Source organism: Asparagus officinalis, chromosome 2 (assembly GCF_001876935.1).
Source record: "Asparagus officinalis chromosome 2, Aspof.V1, whole genome shotgun sequence".
NCBI classification, from domain to species: domain Eukaryota; kingdom Viridiplantae; phylum Streptophyta; class Magnoliopsida; order Asparagales; family Asparagaceae; genus Asparagus; species Asparagus officinalis.
This window is the reverse complement of record NC_033795.1, coordinates 10,425,834-10,443,214: the sequence shown is the minus strand read 5'-3', so window position 1 is coordinate 10,443,214 and position 17,381 is coordinate 10,425,834. Positions and strand designations below refer to the sequence as shown.

Sequence of the window (17,381 nt, the reverse complement as noted above, 5' to 3'; positions counted from 1 at the left end):
GATTATTAGACGCGCTTAGCACTTCGCATCCTTGCCGCTGCCGCTTAAATATTCTAGCATGTTAATATATATATTTTAAATATAATATTTTTAATGTTATTTTGAATTTTTGAAAATATGAATAGACAAGTGGCTGTTGAAAAGTGTTTGTTCCAACGGGTGTTTTGAAAAATTATGGTTGTTGAAAACACCTTTTCAAACCTATATATAGTTTATAATTTCAGATATCTTAACTTCACTTCTTTTTCAAAAATTTTCTGTCAAAAACATCTACAATACTACAAACTTGTTTCGCAACGAATTAGTGAAAAATTCCAGATTTGCTTGCTGAAATTTTCATTTTCTGTTGTATCATGAGAAGAAAATTTGTATTAACCCAAAACAACTTTGAATATCAAGTGGGGCAAATATTTCTTTAAGGAAAGTGTTTTACGCCTCAGAATTTCTGTCTCCTATATAATTTTCCTAACAAGAGCTACATGTCTATGATAGCCAAAACTCGCTCACTCTAAATGCACGTGGTTGAAGCATTACAACTAAATGAGACGAAATCTGTACATACAGGAGAAAAGCAATAGCAATTAGCAAACCTGACAACTGCAAATAACCACTGTAAACAATAATTTTATTAAACAATGAGCATTCCTCTTAAGCATAGATAACATACAACAACACAGCCAAGAGGCGCTCAGTATCGAGGAGTACGCCAAAATCCAAGAATCCCCTCCAATTGCAGCACACTCGAACACACGCATAATTACAAAAAGAATTTGGTGTTGCAGCTTTGCGCCAAATCCTAACAACTCCGGATCACCTCTCGAAAAACAAAAGGAAAAATAATCAGGGAGAGTGAGGAACATAATCGCATCACGCCATAGATCAGATTATTGTTTTAAAATTTTCTTCAGAAGACGGGTGGATTTCGTCGGAGATCAGCTTCCACTGATATCCAACAAGAACCTGGAAGAAATAAAAAGATGGAACTCAAGGTCAAATGAAAAGAATAGAAGAGCAAGAAATGACAAAGCGATTACAAGTTCTCTTAGTTGGACTCACAAAACAGTTCAAAAAAAAAAATCCACTTTAAATATGTGGCAGACAGATTTAAGCTTGTCTGCTCTAATATCATAACAAAGTTTCTTTCAACTGCATTAAAAATCTAAAGTTGTGACAAGGATTGGGAGTTATAATTTTATACTCTCAACATATAGAATAGGAAATGACAAAGAGATTACAAGTATCCCGTTAGTTGGACTCACACACCATATTTCTTTTTAAAGTCCATTTTAAACACATGACTGATAGATTTGCGGATTTGAACCTGAATTGTTCTTATATCATTTTAAAGTTTCTTCAACAATGCACCAAAACTGTTATAGGTTGCCTCAAATACTCAAATCCATATTGCTTTTGAAGTCCTTTTTCAGTTTGGTTTGTTTTGATCAAGAATCCTACTTACATTAGACTTTGTACAACCAATCATATTAGAGGTTTATTCCTACTTAGACTATTGTTGGGTTTTAGGACATGTTGACTTCTATTCCTATTAAAACTCTTATTTCTTAGATAGCAAGGAGTTGGGATCTTCAAGGCTATATAAGAACAGTCTTTCAAGATAATTTTAATCATCAATTTTCTGAGCACCAATCAAGAAGAGAGTTCTTTTGTGAAGTCTATTTGATATTCTTCTCTTTTGTTCCTTTAGTTGAGAGTTATATTAGGCTTTTAGGATGTGATTTGGGATTGAGAGATTCCACTTTGTATTCCTCATAATTAGTAAAGTTTTTCTCCTCCTTCACCCGTGGACGTAGGCTATAAGCCGAACCACGTATATCTTTGTGTTCGTGTGTTCTCGATATTTTTCGTGCTCTCGTGTGATTGATATTAGCTTATCCTGAGGAATTTATCATAACAAATTGGTATCAGAGCCATCAGCTATCGATTGGACGAGAAGATGACGATAACTACTACGAAGTGGGATATCGAGAAGTTTGACGACAACATCAGTTTCAGCCTTCGACAAGTTAGGATGATCGTCGTGTTGACACAGAGTGGATTGAAAAAGGCTTTGTTCGGAAAGTCGAAGAAACCGGCTACTATGACGGAGGAAGATTGATACGAGTTGGATGATAGAGCTCTCACAGTGATCCAGTTATGTTTGATAAACAAAGTTTTGCAAGAAGTTCTCACGGAGAAGACAGACGCTTATTTATGGTCTAAATTGGAGGATTTGTATTTGACGAAGTCGCTCACTAATCGCCTCCTCTTGAAGCAGCGTTTGTACACACTTCGAATGTCGGAAGGAACACCCATCAAATCTCATATTGGTGAGTTTAATTCTATGATTACAGATTTGAGTAAAATTGATGTTAAGATCGATGATGGAGATCAAGCCCTATTGTTATTGTATTCTTTGCCGCCTTCCTACAAGCACTTCAGGGACACTATGATTTACGGTCGAGATTCTATTGGTATCAAGGACGTCAAAGAGAACTTATTGAATAAGGAGAAGATCGACAAAGAGCGGTCGAGATTCTATTGGTATCAAGGACGTCAAAGAGAACTTATTGAATAAGGAGAAGATCGACAAAGAGTTAACCACAAGTGAAAGTAGCGATAAAGCTGATGGCTTGTTGGGATTTGAAGGTAACAGGTATAAGTCAAAGCACAGAAATCTGACCTGTAGATATTACAAGAAGAAATGACACATCAAGACCGATTGTTACAGATTGAAGAACAAAAACAAACAAGAAGAGTATGAAGAAAAATTAAAGGAGGACTCCGTTAAAGTTGATATTGCTGAAGATGTGATTTTCTTGGCTACAGATGATATAAACAAGAGCATGGATGATTGGATTTTGGATTCGGGTTGTTCCTATCATATGTGTTCTAATCGGGACTGGTTAACCACTTATGAAGCTATTAATGGTGCAGTTGTTCTTATAGGGAACAATGTCTCATGCAAGACTGTTGGGAAAGGCACAGTTCGGATTAAGATGTATGATGAAGTTATCAGGACTTTGACAGATATTAGGCATGTTCCAGGTTTAAGGAAGAATCTCATCTCTTTGGACACTCTTGATAGCATTTGGTGCAATTTTCAGGTGAAGTTGGAGTTCTTAGGGTTACAAAAGGCTTTCTTGTGGTTATGAAAGGAAAGAAGATTGACAGCTTGTATGTTTTGTAGGTTCTATCGTTACCGTCTCGGCTGCAGTTGCATCGTCGATGTCAGGAATTAATACTATCAGATTATGACATATGAAACTTGATCATATGAGTGAGTGTGGATTGACCGAGTTGAGTAGGAAGGATTTTTTATGTGGACATAGTACAGAAAAATTAAGATTCTACGAGCATTGCATCTTTGGAAAGCAGAAAAGAGTCAGCTTCAGTACGACAATGCATCAAACTGAATGTACTTTGGATTATATCCATTCAGATCTTTGGGGACATTCTCAAGTTGCCTCGAGGGGTGGTAGTTCCATATATTTGTTGACCTTCAGTGATGACTATTCTAGGAAGGTTTGTGTCTACTTTTTGAGACATAAATATGAGGTGTTTTGTGACTTTCAAACAATGAAAGTCTTTGATTGAGAAGCAGACTGGGAGGCTAATTAAGAGGCTTAAAACTGATAATTGCCTTGAGTTTTGTGGATGAGAATTTAATGAGTTCTGCAATGAGGGAATTGTTAGACATCGTACAGTCCCTCGTACACCGCAACAAAATAGAGTGACAGAACGTATGAATAAAACCCTATTAGAGAAAGCTCGTTGTATGATGTTAAATACATGTTTAGGCAAGGAATACTAGGCGGAAACAGTGAATACGGCTTGTTACTTAGTGAATCGGTCGTCATCTACTAGTTGTAAAACTCCAAAGGAGGTTTGGCTCGGTAAGCCTGAGAATTATTCTAATCTTATAATATTTGGTTGCCCTACATATGTGCATGTTAGTCAAGAAAAACTTGAGCCGCTAGCAAAGAAGTGCATATTCCTAGGTTATGCATCGGGTGTTAATGGTTTTAGGTTATGGTGTCCTGATCCGAAATCTCCTAACATTATTATTAGTTGTGATGTTACTTTTGATGAATCTGCTATGTTCTACCAGAAATGGTCATCGGTTTCAGTTGTTGTTAAGGCGCGCACTACAGGACATAGGCCAGAGTTAAGAATTCATAGATTCAGCACTTCAGCAGATAAACTAAGGAGTTCAGCAGCAAGAACTCGTTCAAGTTTAGAATGAAGCAACACTCAGCAGCTGTAGGGAAGAGCGGGAATACACTATTGCTAGAGATCGATCTAGAAGAGATATCCAATTACCGCGAAGATATGAAGATACAGTAGCTTATGCATTGTCGGTTGATAATTTTGTGCCCTTCAGCTATTCAGGAGCTATTTCTGTAATACCCCAATCCTTGAGAGGGTGATGTGATTAGTATTGATAGATTTGATTGGAATACTCATACCACCAAGATGTATCTTCTTTTCGGGAACTCAACTCTTAGAAACTCCAAAGTTAAGCGTGCTTGGCCTGGAGAAATTCTAGGATGGGTGACACCCTGGAAAGTTTTCCAGGGAGCGCGTGAGTGAGGACAAAACGTGCTGAAAAAACATGTGGTGGTTTGTGAGGCCAATCCATCGGATTTAATAGCGTATCGACTCCGGGATTCCGGGACGGGGCGTTACAAATAGTATCAGAGCCAAGCCAACCGAAATTGTGAGAGCTAAGTGCTATGCGGCGCAAAGTGCTACGTCGAGAGGGCGGGAGCCACCTCTTGAGGCCATAGGAGCCACCTCTAGAATCTCACACGGATGGTACGGTCTTGGATGATATGGTTTGGCACAACGAGGACGTTATGAGTTTAAGTGGGGGAGATTGTAATACCCCAATCCTTGAGAGGGTGATGTGATTAGTATTGATAGATTTGATTGGAATACTCATACCACCAAGATGCATCTTCTTTTCGGGAACCCAACTCTTAGAAACTCCAAAGTTAAGCGTGTTTGGCCTGGAGAAATTCTAGGATGGGTGATCCCCTGGGAAGTTTTCCAGGGAGCGCGTGAGTGAGGACAAAACATGCTGAAAAGACATGTGGTGGTTTGTGAGGCCAATCCATCGGATCTAATAGCGTATCGACTCCGGGATTCCGGGGCGGGGCGTTACAATTTCAGATGATGACTTCGCTAATATTTACGATCGTCGTGCCGACAATTCAGTCGATTTGTTGAGGTGGCCTCTTTTAGTTAGCAAGTTCAAGCCGGGCTTAGACTTTATCAATACATGCCGCACTTAGATGTCCTGTGGGGCTATTAGAGAAGGTGGAGTAAGTTAGCTTATTTTAAAGTGAGAAATCTTCTACGTATTTGAATCAATGTAGAGATTTGTTATAGGTTGTCTCAAATACTCAAATCCATATTGCTTTGAGAGTCCTTTTTCAGTTTGGTTTGTTTTGATCAAGAATCCTACTTACATTAGACTTTGCACAACCAATCATATTAAAAGTTTATTCCTACTTTGGCTCTTGTTGGGTTTTAGGACATGTGGATTTCTATTCCTATTAGAACTCTTATTTCTTAGACAGCAAGGAGTTGAAATCTTCAAGGCTATATAAGAACAATCTTTCAAGCCAATTTTAATCATCAATCTTCAGAGCACCATTCAGGAAAAGAGAGTTATTTTATGAAACATATTTGATATTCTTCTTTTTTGTTCCTTTAATTGAGTTGTATTAGATTTTTGGGATGTGATTTGGGATTGAGAGATTCCACTTTGTATTCCTCACAATTAATAAAGCTTTTCTCCTCCTTCGCCTGTGGACGTAGGCTACAAGTCAAATCACGTATATCATTGTGTTCGTGTGTTCTTGATATTTTTCGTGCTCTCATGTGATTGATATTAGCTTATCCTGGGGAATTTGTCATAACAAAAACTCTGAAGTATTCGGGAGGGTTGTGGTTATAATTGTATAACATATGGAATCCTATGATTCCTATGATTATGGACTCAGAGTAAGACACATTGAAATTCAATGGTTCAGTATTTATTATGTTGTGAGCTTAACATGGCTCAACTCAGATTAAATCATAGTTGTGTAATTCCCTAGAACACCCCAAATCGTCATACAATTCCTACAAACCGATTCCCAATACATCTGCAAATAGATTCCCTCTGATACACGAATTACTTCTCTGAAATCCAAGTACAATTTATAAGTATGCAAGACACAAAGTCCATTTCATTGTTATCAAGGCGCAAGGCGCAATGCGGGGCGCAGAGACCCCTTACGCGCACCATACGCAAGGCGCACAACTCAAACGATGTGTGCGCCTCACTAAATTAAGGCGCACAACTCAAACTAATATTTCCTAACATAAGACAAAGAAACATATAAGCAACATGTTTATAAATTATCATATAAAAAGATCAAGAAATATAATTTCACCTACTAAATCACAAAAGAGTCCTAATTAGCATGCATAACATAGAAAAGTTCATAAGTTTTCACAAGTCATAATGCAAGATAATCTCCAACATAAGTAAAAGTCTATGAAACAAAATAAGCAAGTAACAAATAAGAAATATGTATTTTTATTTAAAATATGATATAGATATTTTTAAGTAACAATTAAGTGATTAAAAAAATATGATTGTTCATAATTTTTTATTTAGCATTCTTAATTGTTAATTTGCTAGTTAGCAAAAAAAGATGGAGAATGAAGGTAACAATTACATATTTACATATTCATAATTTTCTAGTTAGCATACTAATTAGAGAAGAAAATTACAATTAGCAAACAAATATACTAAATTACTAATTATTGTTTCCTTTTTATAAGTTATTATAAACATGAAAAAATGAAGAATGGATTAGCAACTAATAAGAAAGAGTCTATTACATGATGTAAATATATAATATATAAATTATTTAAAAAAAGAAAAGAAAGAGTCTATTACATGACGCATGTGTCAAACGCACACGAGGCGTGCGCGAGGCGCACACGAGGCGCACACGAGGCGCGCGCCTCGTGTGCGTGTAGCGCCCCGCCTCTAGTGCGGGGCGTAATTGTCCCAGCCTCCAGTGCCCCGCACGCGGGGCGCGCCTTGATAACATGGGTCTCTTTAAATGCACATGCGCAAGATGCAACGCGCTGTGTACAATCAAGTACAGGGAGGTCCACACTAGAATATATGAGTCAATGAATTTACCGTAACTAAGTACTTATGTTGGTAAAACACGAAACAAAACCATCAACTCAGCACAAACTATGTAAAAAAGAAAAACAGAACAAAAAACAAACTCCAAAAAAAAAGAGAAAAAAAGAAGCTCATTAGAAATGCAGATATTTAAGTAGTTTGTATGGAAAAAATATTGAAATGGATAATTAGTTTTTTACTTTCTAGTTCTCCACTATACACTTTGAAAAATTGTAAGCACACTCAATATTTACGACGTATCATGTACCGAACTTACGTACCGAAGCAAGCTACACACATTGAATCCAAGTTTTCTAAGCGGCAAATTATGTACCCGAATTCGTACCTAGAAATAGCACCCTGACTCGCTACATACTACATACTGTGTAACTATGGATTAAACAATAAGGATTATTTTAATTTGACATATACATTGCATTGCATTCTAGCTAAAGTCTTAATCTTACAAGATCATCAATGACTTGGAGCTTAATTTTGGAATGTACGGTGTTAAAACTTGACATGAAAAACAAACATTTTGCTAAACTCATCAATTCACAATCATTTCTTTTTAGTGTTATCATTTCTTACTGGTGTTTATTCTTCAAAGTGGACTCAAGACCCCAGTCTTAGAAGTTAGAACTAGTATCTAAACTTAAATAACTGACTAGACAACTTTAAACTATGTTTTGGGTTAATTATGGATCTAGGATTATTGTTGCAGATAGGCTGCCTGAGTGAATTTTTTTGACTCTTTTACTCTTAGAGAAGGGAAAATTGTTTTTTGACAAATAGAACCTCAAGGGTAAAAGAGTAAATAAAGTTTACTAAGGGAGTTTATCTGCAACAATAGCAGTAGAAGGGTGGTAAGTTCCAAACATTGATACTACAGGGGGTTTATCTGCAATTAAACTTTTCTTTGTATTGACAGTTATAAGTAACAAATAAAGGGAAAAGAATTGCTCACCAGATTTCACCTTTACTTGTGGGAACCAAGATGAGGGAATAAACCAAGTACATGCTCAGGCATGAAATCATGCCGTGTAAGAATACCAACAATTGGCGGCCTCTGCAAATCAACAAATATCAGTCTTATAAGAAAGAAAATTGAAGCATATGAAAACAGATAATAAATTTGAGTACTCCAAGTTTAAATAGATGACATAATTCTGTAATAGGTGTATCTTACAGTTTATGTGCAAAGAGTCCAAAATGCAGAACATTTAATGCTACTTTTCATAAGAATATGGAAAATGGCAAGATTGGAAAATTCAAATTGATGCTTTTCATCTAAATGCATCATTTGTTTTCCTGAATATAACCATGAATTCTATAAATCCCACAAAATCCACATTTGAGTATATGCAATTCGTTGGCAAAGTACTGTATATAAAATTTTACTGTCAAAGAAAGATAAAATGCATTTTAGAAAGCTGATGCTAAGTGCAAAAGACGTAGATAGATTTACTAATTACGGGAACTTAATAGCACAAACCCAAAAAGAAGCCATAGTAAGGAAAATTTTACATGAAAATGAGTTTATTCCTTCACAAATTTAAATTGTTTGTTTCAGTTTGCAACTTAAACTTGAAGGGAAAAAAAAGTTAAGATATATTCAGCTCTTCTTACCCCAGGAGTCTTCGGAACAACGCAGAGATGTCTAAGTCCAAGCGCCCGAAAAAGAACCGCAGCCTTAGCCAACGACATCGTTTCAACCACAGTATAAGGCGAAGTATTAGTAATTGGATGCAAATCCACAAACATCTCCATCTCATCCTCATCAATCTCCAAATCCTCCAATTTCACTCCTTTCCCCGATCCAGCCTTGGCAAAATCAAACGCCCCAAACCTCTCCAACACATTTGAAGCTCCAGTTGCCACCCTCTCCTTCGTAAAATTCCTCCCTTTAAGCAACACAAGCAAATGAGACCTCAACACAAGCCCACAAAGCTCCGGTGAATTAGAAAAAGGCGGCTCGTCAACCACCGGGAATCCATTATGACCAGTTAATTTTAACGCATGAATAATGTTACCAACTCTCTCTACACCCGAAAATGTTATCAGAGGACCCAAAACAACATCACCAGCCACCAGATTTCTCATATAGGGCTCGGCATGAGCCTCCATAAATGGCAACCCTTTCATCACAATAATTTGATCATAAACACCCTTGTTAAAGCCATCGGCAACAGTTTTCGAAATTAGTAGCACAAGCATAACCAAAGGGAGCATCGGGAGATCATTAGTAAGCTCTAAGAGAATGACACACACTGAGACAGTCATTCTCATGGTCCCGCCAAGAAATGACGCTGCTCCTAAAAGCGCAAAAAGACCCGCATCAAGATCCGCAACAGGGCTTAAAAGATTCCCAACCATTCGTCCATATGAAGCACCGGCGAGAATAACGGGGACAAATAAACCGGAAGGAACGGCGACTCCGTAGGTGAATATGCCAAGGAAGTAAATGGTGATGAAGAAGATGAAGAGGGTTGACATGTGGAATTCTTTTTGGGTCCCACCGCTGAAGAGGTTCCGAATTGCGTCGTCATTGGTGTTGAGGAAGAGGGAGGCGAGGTCGTTGTAGTGGCCTGGAGGGCACTGGAAGTTCTTGAAGTTTCCGGAACGACCGATGGTTGGGCATTGGTCTTTGAGGTTTTCGGGGCATGGGGTGCATTTTGCAAGCCAAGGGAGGCCATAGGCGCAGCATGAAGTGAGGAGAGAGATGGTGATTGTAAGAAGGATCTTTGATGGGGGGCCCTTTCTGCAATTTACAAAGTTGTGTTAATACTGAAGAAAAGAAAGTAATACAGGTTTACCATTGGTATCCATCAAGGATAATTTTCACAAAGTCTTCTGAACTTTGGGATGTTTTGCATAAAACTCCCTTAAACTTTATAAATCAGATAAAACCCCTTGAACTTGTCTCAATGAAAACCAGGGATTGCTAGAAGTTAGTTTAAATTATCACGCTCTTCACGTATGACATGTTTTGGACAATTTTTTCCACGAATGTGTTAATTTACTTGGAAGTTTTTTGGGTTAGGGTTGGTAGATAGTAACAAGGGCAGTTCAGACCTTTCACTCTTCACATTAATGCTGTTTATGACAATTTCAATAGTTCAGGGGTGTTTTCATAATTTTGAAAGTTTAAGGCAACTTTTTTTCTTCTAATTAATAAAATTTAGAGGTGTTTAGTGCGCACCCCAAAGTTCTGCCGGGGGGTAGTGTTGTAAAATTTACACATCGAAATTAGAGTCATAACGAATCATCAAGAGTGCCTCATAAATCAAAACAGAGGGTGAATCATACTCATTGATGATGCTGTAGGCACGGAGAACCCTGTCCAAGAGAAAGTTGTAGAGGCCTCCAAATAAACCTCCGATTACTCCAAGAACTATAATCACGAGCATGTCAGGGGCGCTATATGTAGTAATAGTTGAGCTTAGGTCGAACATGATCAATCCTCCTTCCCCAAAGAGTCCACAGTTTCCACCACGACAGTAATAAATTAAACTTCTTAGTACAACAGCAACTACTGCTGTTGTGAAAAATGTTCTCCAAAGAAGAGCACTCCTCCACCTGATATAATTCATGGGAAAAGAATAATAAGCGGCAAAAAAGTATGTTAGAGATTCTCTCAAAAAAAAAAGTATGTTAGAGAAACTAAATACCTTAAAACCAACTCAAATTAGATGAGACCTAGTCTAACAACCTTTTCTGAGAGATTATTGATATATGTGATGAAATAGTTCAATTATATTGACTACTTGAAAATTTTCTTAACCATCATCAGATGAGTACAAAACAATTTCATGAGATATTTTACACCAATCTAGATTAACCTGTCTAGATTCACCTATATTGTCTACCAAGTTATAGCAATTAAACTTAATCATAAACGTCAAGAAACATAGACATAAAACCAGTTGGGTAAATTTCTCAAAACCCCCAAGAAGTTTGGCCTATTTTGAGATAACCCCAAAAAAACTTCAAAATGTTACTTTAACCCCAACACTATTTTCAAATCACCCCCAAAAGGCTGGGGGTTACGTGAAACTAGATTCAGAAAAATGCAAAGTTTTGGAGGGTTAAGTGACATTTCCGAACTCTTTGGGGGCATATCCCAAAATGGCCAAAACTTCTTGGGGATTTTCAGAAATTTATCCAAAATAGTAATAAAATTACCAGGATGCTGCTTCTTCAAGAGCAAAAAGAACACCTCCAACAGGAGCTCTGAAAGCAGCTGCCACTCCTGCAGCAGCTCCACAAGTGATCAAATCTCTACGGTCCCGATCATTTTTGAAGAATCTAAGCCATTTCCATGTCAAATGGTACTTTCTTGAACCACCTTGACCAAGTAACGAGGCAATGCATGCTCCTGTATGAACCATAGGCCCCTCTTTACCCAATACAAAACCCGCTGAAACTCCACAGATTGAACCAACTATCTGCAGATTTGTGCAAGATACTAGAGAATGTCATTAGTTGTGAAAGTTTATTGAATAGTTATCAAATAGTTTGATTATTATTCCTCTACCTATTTGTTCAAATGTAATTCGGTTGATCTACTAAGAGAAATCAAATAATTTTTGGTATACGTACAATAGTACTACTAGGGTAGTAAGTTCTATCCGCAATTAACCCTATGCTAAATGAAACAAACATGAGCATTGTCAAATACTTGTTTAAAATTTAACCTAATATAATTTATGTCACTAGACAATGGTATAATGTTTTGATCTCGCTTATGCCTGTTCTTTACATGCTCATTTGTAATGAATGAAAAGGTGAAACATCAGTCCAGGAATAAAAATGCAAGAGCTACCTTTACAAAGAGAGTACTTGGTGCCAAGATAGAATGAGCATCAACTCCATTGAGATAAGCTTTCACTTCAGGTATACCAGATCCAGCTGCAGCAGGTGCAATATAAGCACAAATAGCAGCAGCTGCTGCAGCTAAAATTAAATTGCAACCAGCAAAAACCCCAAATGCTAGTAAGTACCTGTACTGGAACCAGACCCTAAAATTACTTGGGAAGTTTTTTTGGTAAATAGTTCTTCCCCCCTCTTTGAGAGGAAGATACATTTATTTGTGTTGTTTTGTTCAATACCACACATCACATTTATAAAATCTGCAGGGCGTGATTGACATGTCTAAGCCACAAAAGGATGCCCCAGCATTTTCACAAAATATGCGTGAGGTCTATGAATGAGTGAATATGCATACACATATTATGTGATGGGTCTATGAATGTGTGCACGTGCATACACATGCTTTCAATCTATTAATCAGAGATAAATCTTCTAACATTTTTATAATTTAAAAAATTAAACGTTTTCTACTAAGTTACCCAGAAGATCTCCGATTTAGCCCCAATTTCCACCCTCAAAATCTCCTTTATTTGCATGTTTACCCCAAATTTATTTAAAAAGCAGTTATATTTCTTCTTAAAAAAACAAAGCCAAGAAAACAACAAACAAGAAACAAAAACTGTCGTTACATTAGCTTACTACAATTTCATGATCAGCTTGAAAGAAAAAAGGAAAACCAAACTGTCATTTTCATAATTTTTATTTGTTCATGTCGCATTTTAATTTAATTAACTCAAGTTATCCCCAAGACAAAATTATGTGTGACATTTTCTATCTACTTCGCATTGTTCCGCAAAATTACTACTAATTCATAGCTCCATATATGACACAGCAGTGATATACATAAAGTTCATTTATTTTGTGAAGTGGTAGCATAAACTTTACCTATGATCAAGCATAAGATTGCTTGTTAGCAACAATTTGAATCCTGCAATATTCTCAACTGCAAGGTTGTTGAAGAAGCCAACAAGTCCAGTACCGAGGCCTATAAGCAGCGCCAGAGTCCATTTAAGGACTATATACTGAAATATCTGCACTCTTTTCCTTGACCTCCAATCTTGCTTAAATAATTCATTCTCCACAATCCTGAGAATAAATATCCAATAAAGCTAGAACTTGAAAATCTTATCAGATGTAATTCACAAATATCTGAAGTTTAATATAAACGAACAGGGATATTTAGCCTCTCAACACGTCATTAAAAATTTTAGGAGTCCAACTCTTGGTTAATTGAGAGCGAAATACATGCATAATTATAAAGTATGTTTATGATCTGAAAGTTCCATTGTGATGATATAAATCTAGGACATTAATGGAACGCGGGGAGTAACTACTCACTCTTTTTTTAACAAAAAAATCTAGGGAAAAATACAGTAACATATTTGCTTGTAGTGTAATATGAAGGAAGGATCATTAGTTTTCCTATTTGCAATACAAGGGAAGGAAGAAAATCTTGAACCAGAGAAATAAGGAATATATTTGCTTTTACGTAATTACTTTAAGTCAAGGCTCAAATTTCTAATGTGACCTTATAATGAAAGTTAGGCATAGGTCTTCAGGGCAACTTAAGATTTTTTCTAGAATAAGGCTCTTGACACTAAAAGGTCACCGATTAAGGCTTGTTCCTCATAGTCGCACTACTATTATTTTCCGATATGGGGCTAAATCTACAACATCACTCTAATATTATCAATTCCCTAACATTTTCATGATTTGTTACATCAAATATTCCAAAGACCTATAATAAGAGTTTCTCCGATTTCTTTCTTATGCACGCCCTAAAATTAGGAAGAATAGCTTTGAAAATCTAGATAAAGACAATATAGAAGTTTAGCAATTAGAAGCGTATAGTTGCCTGAATCTAAATATAGATCATGAGCATCTTATCAGAAATAGTTACAGACTTTCATGTCATGGTTTAGCATGCACATTGACAAGGTCCGTTTGTTGACTTTGTTCTATCAAACAGAAAACTAGTTAGAAATTAGAACTGGGTAAGCAGAATCTGAGAGCCTGATTCACATCAAACATCTAACTACAAATATTAACTTAAATTCTCAAGAAACAGATTACCTGGAGAAACACATTAGCTTATTCAGAGATTAAGAATGAGGAACTCCCAATAGTTCAACCAAATCTACATAAGAATCTTATGTTTCCAAGTGCGTAAATTCTTCTAAAAAACCCATTTACAAAAAAAATAATCAACGGCTTGATCAGAGTGGCATAAAAATATCTTGGTACCCAGCAACTTGCTAACAGATAATGCTCTAAACAATAAAAAAAATCAGAAATTAGGAACTTTAGCAATAAGAACAGGAGATATGAATACTTACTCGTAATCCAAGGTCTCTATGGGGTAAACTTTAGATCCAACAACGGCAATCTGAGATGTAGTATTCATGGTCCTCTTTCTAAGCAACAGGGGCTCTCTCATTGGAATCACATCTCTATCCTCAGAAAAACCCGATCCATGTCTCTCCAACTCCCCATTCATGTTCTCAATATCACTCGCCTCCATTAGTTGCTTTTCCTATGAAAAAGACCAGCACTAATGCTAGTATTACAACAAGAAATAAAAATCTTGTGGCAGGCTCAAACTGAAATAAAATAGCAAAATAACAGCAGTAACAGCAAGGATCGTTGAACATTTATGTCAGAAGTATAAACTGACGAACCATGACAAGGAGTTGTTTTAGTGGTCCTATAATTGAGTATAATGAATTATTTATAGATTGACAGGTGTACAGAAGTTGGCAGCTGACGTGGGAGGTCTTTAAGGGGAAAGTCCTATGGAGGGTTCTCTATGGAAAGCCATGTAGGAAGGGATATCAGTGGAATCATTATACAATGCAACGCAATCGGAATAAGGTATCAGCGCAATCATCAATAGCGTATCACTGCAATCACAAACTTTAGAATTTACAAGAGAGAGAGCCCTCTATAGGGCGTACTTTGTGTTTCTTAGAGGTTGTTACCAAGTGAAATATCAACCACACAAGTTGTTAGGACCCAGCTAGCCAATATGGAAAGTTGTTCCTCCTGATTGTGGTCCAATCTTGATAATTCCAGCAAGTAAGATTGTGGCACGTTCTGAGGCAACTAGTAGTTGAGTATTGGCAAGAAAAAGGAACTAATAGATCCTTTTGGGTTTTCGTTGGCCTTGTTGAATTGAGAATGAGAAAGGGAATTACTCCAATAATAGCTGCAGACAAAGACTTCATTGTTGTCATTGTTGGTAAGAACCGCAAGATGCTATATTGATACGACATAAAGTAATTCGATTATGACTATGTTTGTTCAAAGTATGGGTAGATAGATTTATCAAATCAGGGACACGTTTACTAAACATATATAGACAAATTTACCATTTGATATACAGAAAACAGACGTTTTGCTAGTACAACCCTTGCCATTAAACTTAATGCCTACAGTCGAAATAAGCTTGCACACAAACCCAAGAAACACAAAGACACAAGTACAAGTTATACCCTGATCTCACTAAGAGATGAGGCTTAATCAGGATAAATACACAGTTATTCAGTTCGAATAAGTGTGCTGTCGCCTTTATTCATTCCAGGTACATATCATGTGAAGGACCTTAAGATGCGGCGATCCTAACATAAACAAATCAACAAGTTTGCAGCAAATCATGTGGATTTGCTTAAGTTAAAAGAAAGTAACCATCTCTCCACAATACAGAAGGAATAAAAACAAAATGGACACTAAGATCTAAGGTTTGGATTCCTAAGCTTTAGAGTTTTGACTTCAAATTGTACACTTGAATGTTTGTTCAACTGAATAGATTAAGTACAAGGAACTCATGTCCAAAGGTAAATATATCAATAAACTAAGGCAGAAAAGGTCTACAATTGAAATGGGTCAAATTGATTGCCCACTTCACGAATCCTAGAAAGTTTGGATCTTTTATCTGTACTAGCCAAAAAAGAAGTTATGGGTTCACTTGAAATCACAAGAAAACACGATGGATCAGAGAGAAAAAGATAAATCCTCACACAAAAGCTTAAGCTTACCTGAAGAAGAACTCAAGATCAAACTCTTCTTCTATCTACTGATAAAGCTTGAAACTGTAGACAGAGAGAGAATTTAGGCAAATGGGAGCTTGCCCAATTTCTTCATGGAAAATTTAGGGGAGAGAACAGCTAAAAATGGAAGAAAAATAGGAGAGGATGATGCTGTTTGCGTAGACACCTGGATCTTCTATTGTAATTGGATGATCTCCGCTTGAGAATTAGAGGGCATTGAAAGCATTTGACTATAAATGGCTTTTATTGAATGAGAGCAAAATAAAAATAAAAATAAAAATAAAAAAAGATGAGGTTTGTAGCACGAGACTGTTGAAATGATTAAATGATGATGGAGACAGAAATTAACGTCGTAAAAGGAAAAGTAAACGAGATAGGGTAGTAAGAATATAGGCGTAAAAAGACACGGCTTAAAATGGAGATAATAACACAAGCTTCGCAAGTTTGGGATGGATAATTTAGATTATTATTATTTTTAATGTAAGAATGTATATAATTCTACAGTTTGAAAATTACAGCAAAAATATTCACGATTGTGTTGGATAGCAGTATTTCTAATCTATTATGATTCCTAATCTATTTTGGTATTGTGAGCAAGTTGAGAGCTTTGGTTGAGGGTTAATTTGTGAGTTTTGTGATATTGTAACCATTTGTACTCTCCTTGATTTAGTGGAATATCCTCATCCTCTCCCCGTGGACGTAGGCAATTGCCGAACCACGTAAATCTCTTGTGTTATTTGGTGATTGTGCTTGTGTATTTTGGTTGTGATCTCTCTTGTTTGGCTTGTGTGTGATTCGACCGCTTCCGCCACGCACAACAAGTGGTATCAGAGCTCCGGATTGGACTTGGGAGCTTGTTCGAAGGATTCGCTAATGGATTCTTATTTAAAGAGTTAGATCTACAACATGGGTGAAACAAACACATCGAGGTCGTCTCTTACGAAGATAATACATAGATTGAGCACCAATAACATGAATATCGATGTTCCGAAGTTTGATAGCAAGATCAATTTCGGTTTGTGGAGGTGCCAGGTGATGGATGCGTTGGACGCTCAAAATTTGGAAGAGATTCTTGAGTTGCAAAAGAAACCTGCTGATATGGAAGATAAAGTTTGGAAGAAGATGAATAGTAGGGCGTGTGGAGTTATTCGGTCATGCTTGACGTCGGATCTTATTTATGATGTGATGAACCAGACGTCAGCGAAGAAGATGTGGGAAACACTCAATGAAAAGTATCTTACTAAGAGCATTAAGAATCGGCTTCACTT

General features: G+C 36.8%; 1 protein-coding gene across 7 annotated transcripts; it reads right to left on the bottom strand.

Annotated features, from left to right (window-relative positions):
* LOC109830218 (chloride channel protein CLC-c-like) lies at positions 510-16,383 on the bottom strand. Of its 7 annotated transcripts, none has more exons than XM_020397414.1 (10): positions 16,102-16,383; positions 15,022-15,272; positions 14,404-14,624; positions 12,953-13,153; positions 12,021-12,198; positions 11,381-11,643; positions 10,505-10,774; positions 8,825-9,956; positions 8,163-8,264; positions 510-960 (listed from the first exon to the last, which is right to left on the bottom strand). In XM_020397414.1, the coding sequence occupies exons 3-9, from the start codon at positions 14,586-14,588 to the stop codon at positions 8,175-8,177; spliced, it is 2,319 nt and encodes a 772-aa protein (XP_020253003.1). In that variant the 5' UTR covers positions 14,589-14,624; positions 15,022-15,272; positions 16,102-16,383; the 3' UTR covers positions 510-960; positions 8,163-8,174. The 7 variants fall into 7 exon arrangements, with proteins under 7 accessions (XP_020253003.1, XP_020253002.1, XP_020253004.1 ...); XM_020397413.1 differs by having other exon boundaries at positions 15,046-15,272; XM_020397415.1 differs by having other exon boundaries at positions 14,404-14,600; positions 15,046-15,272.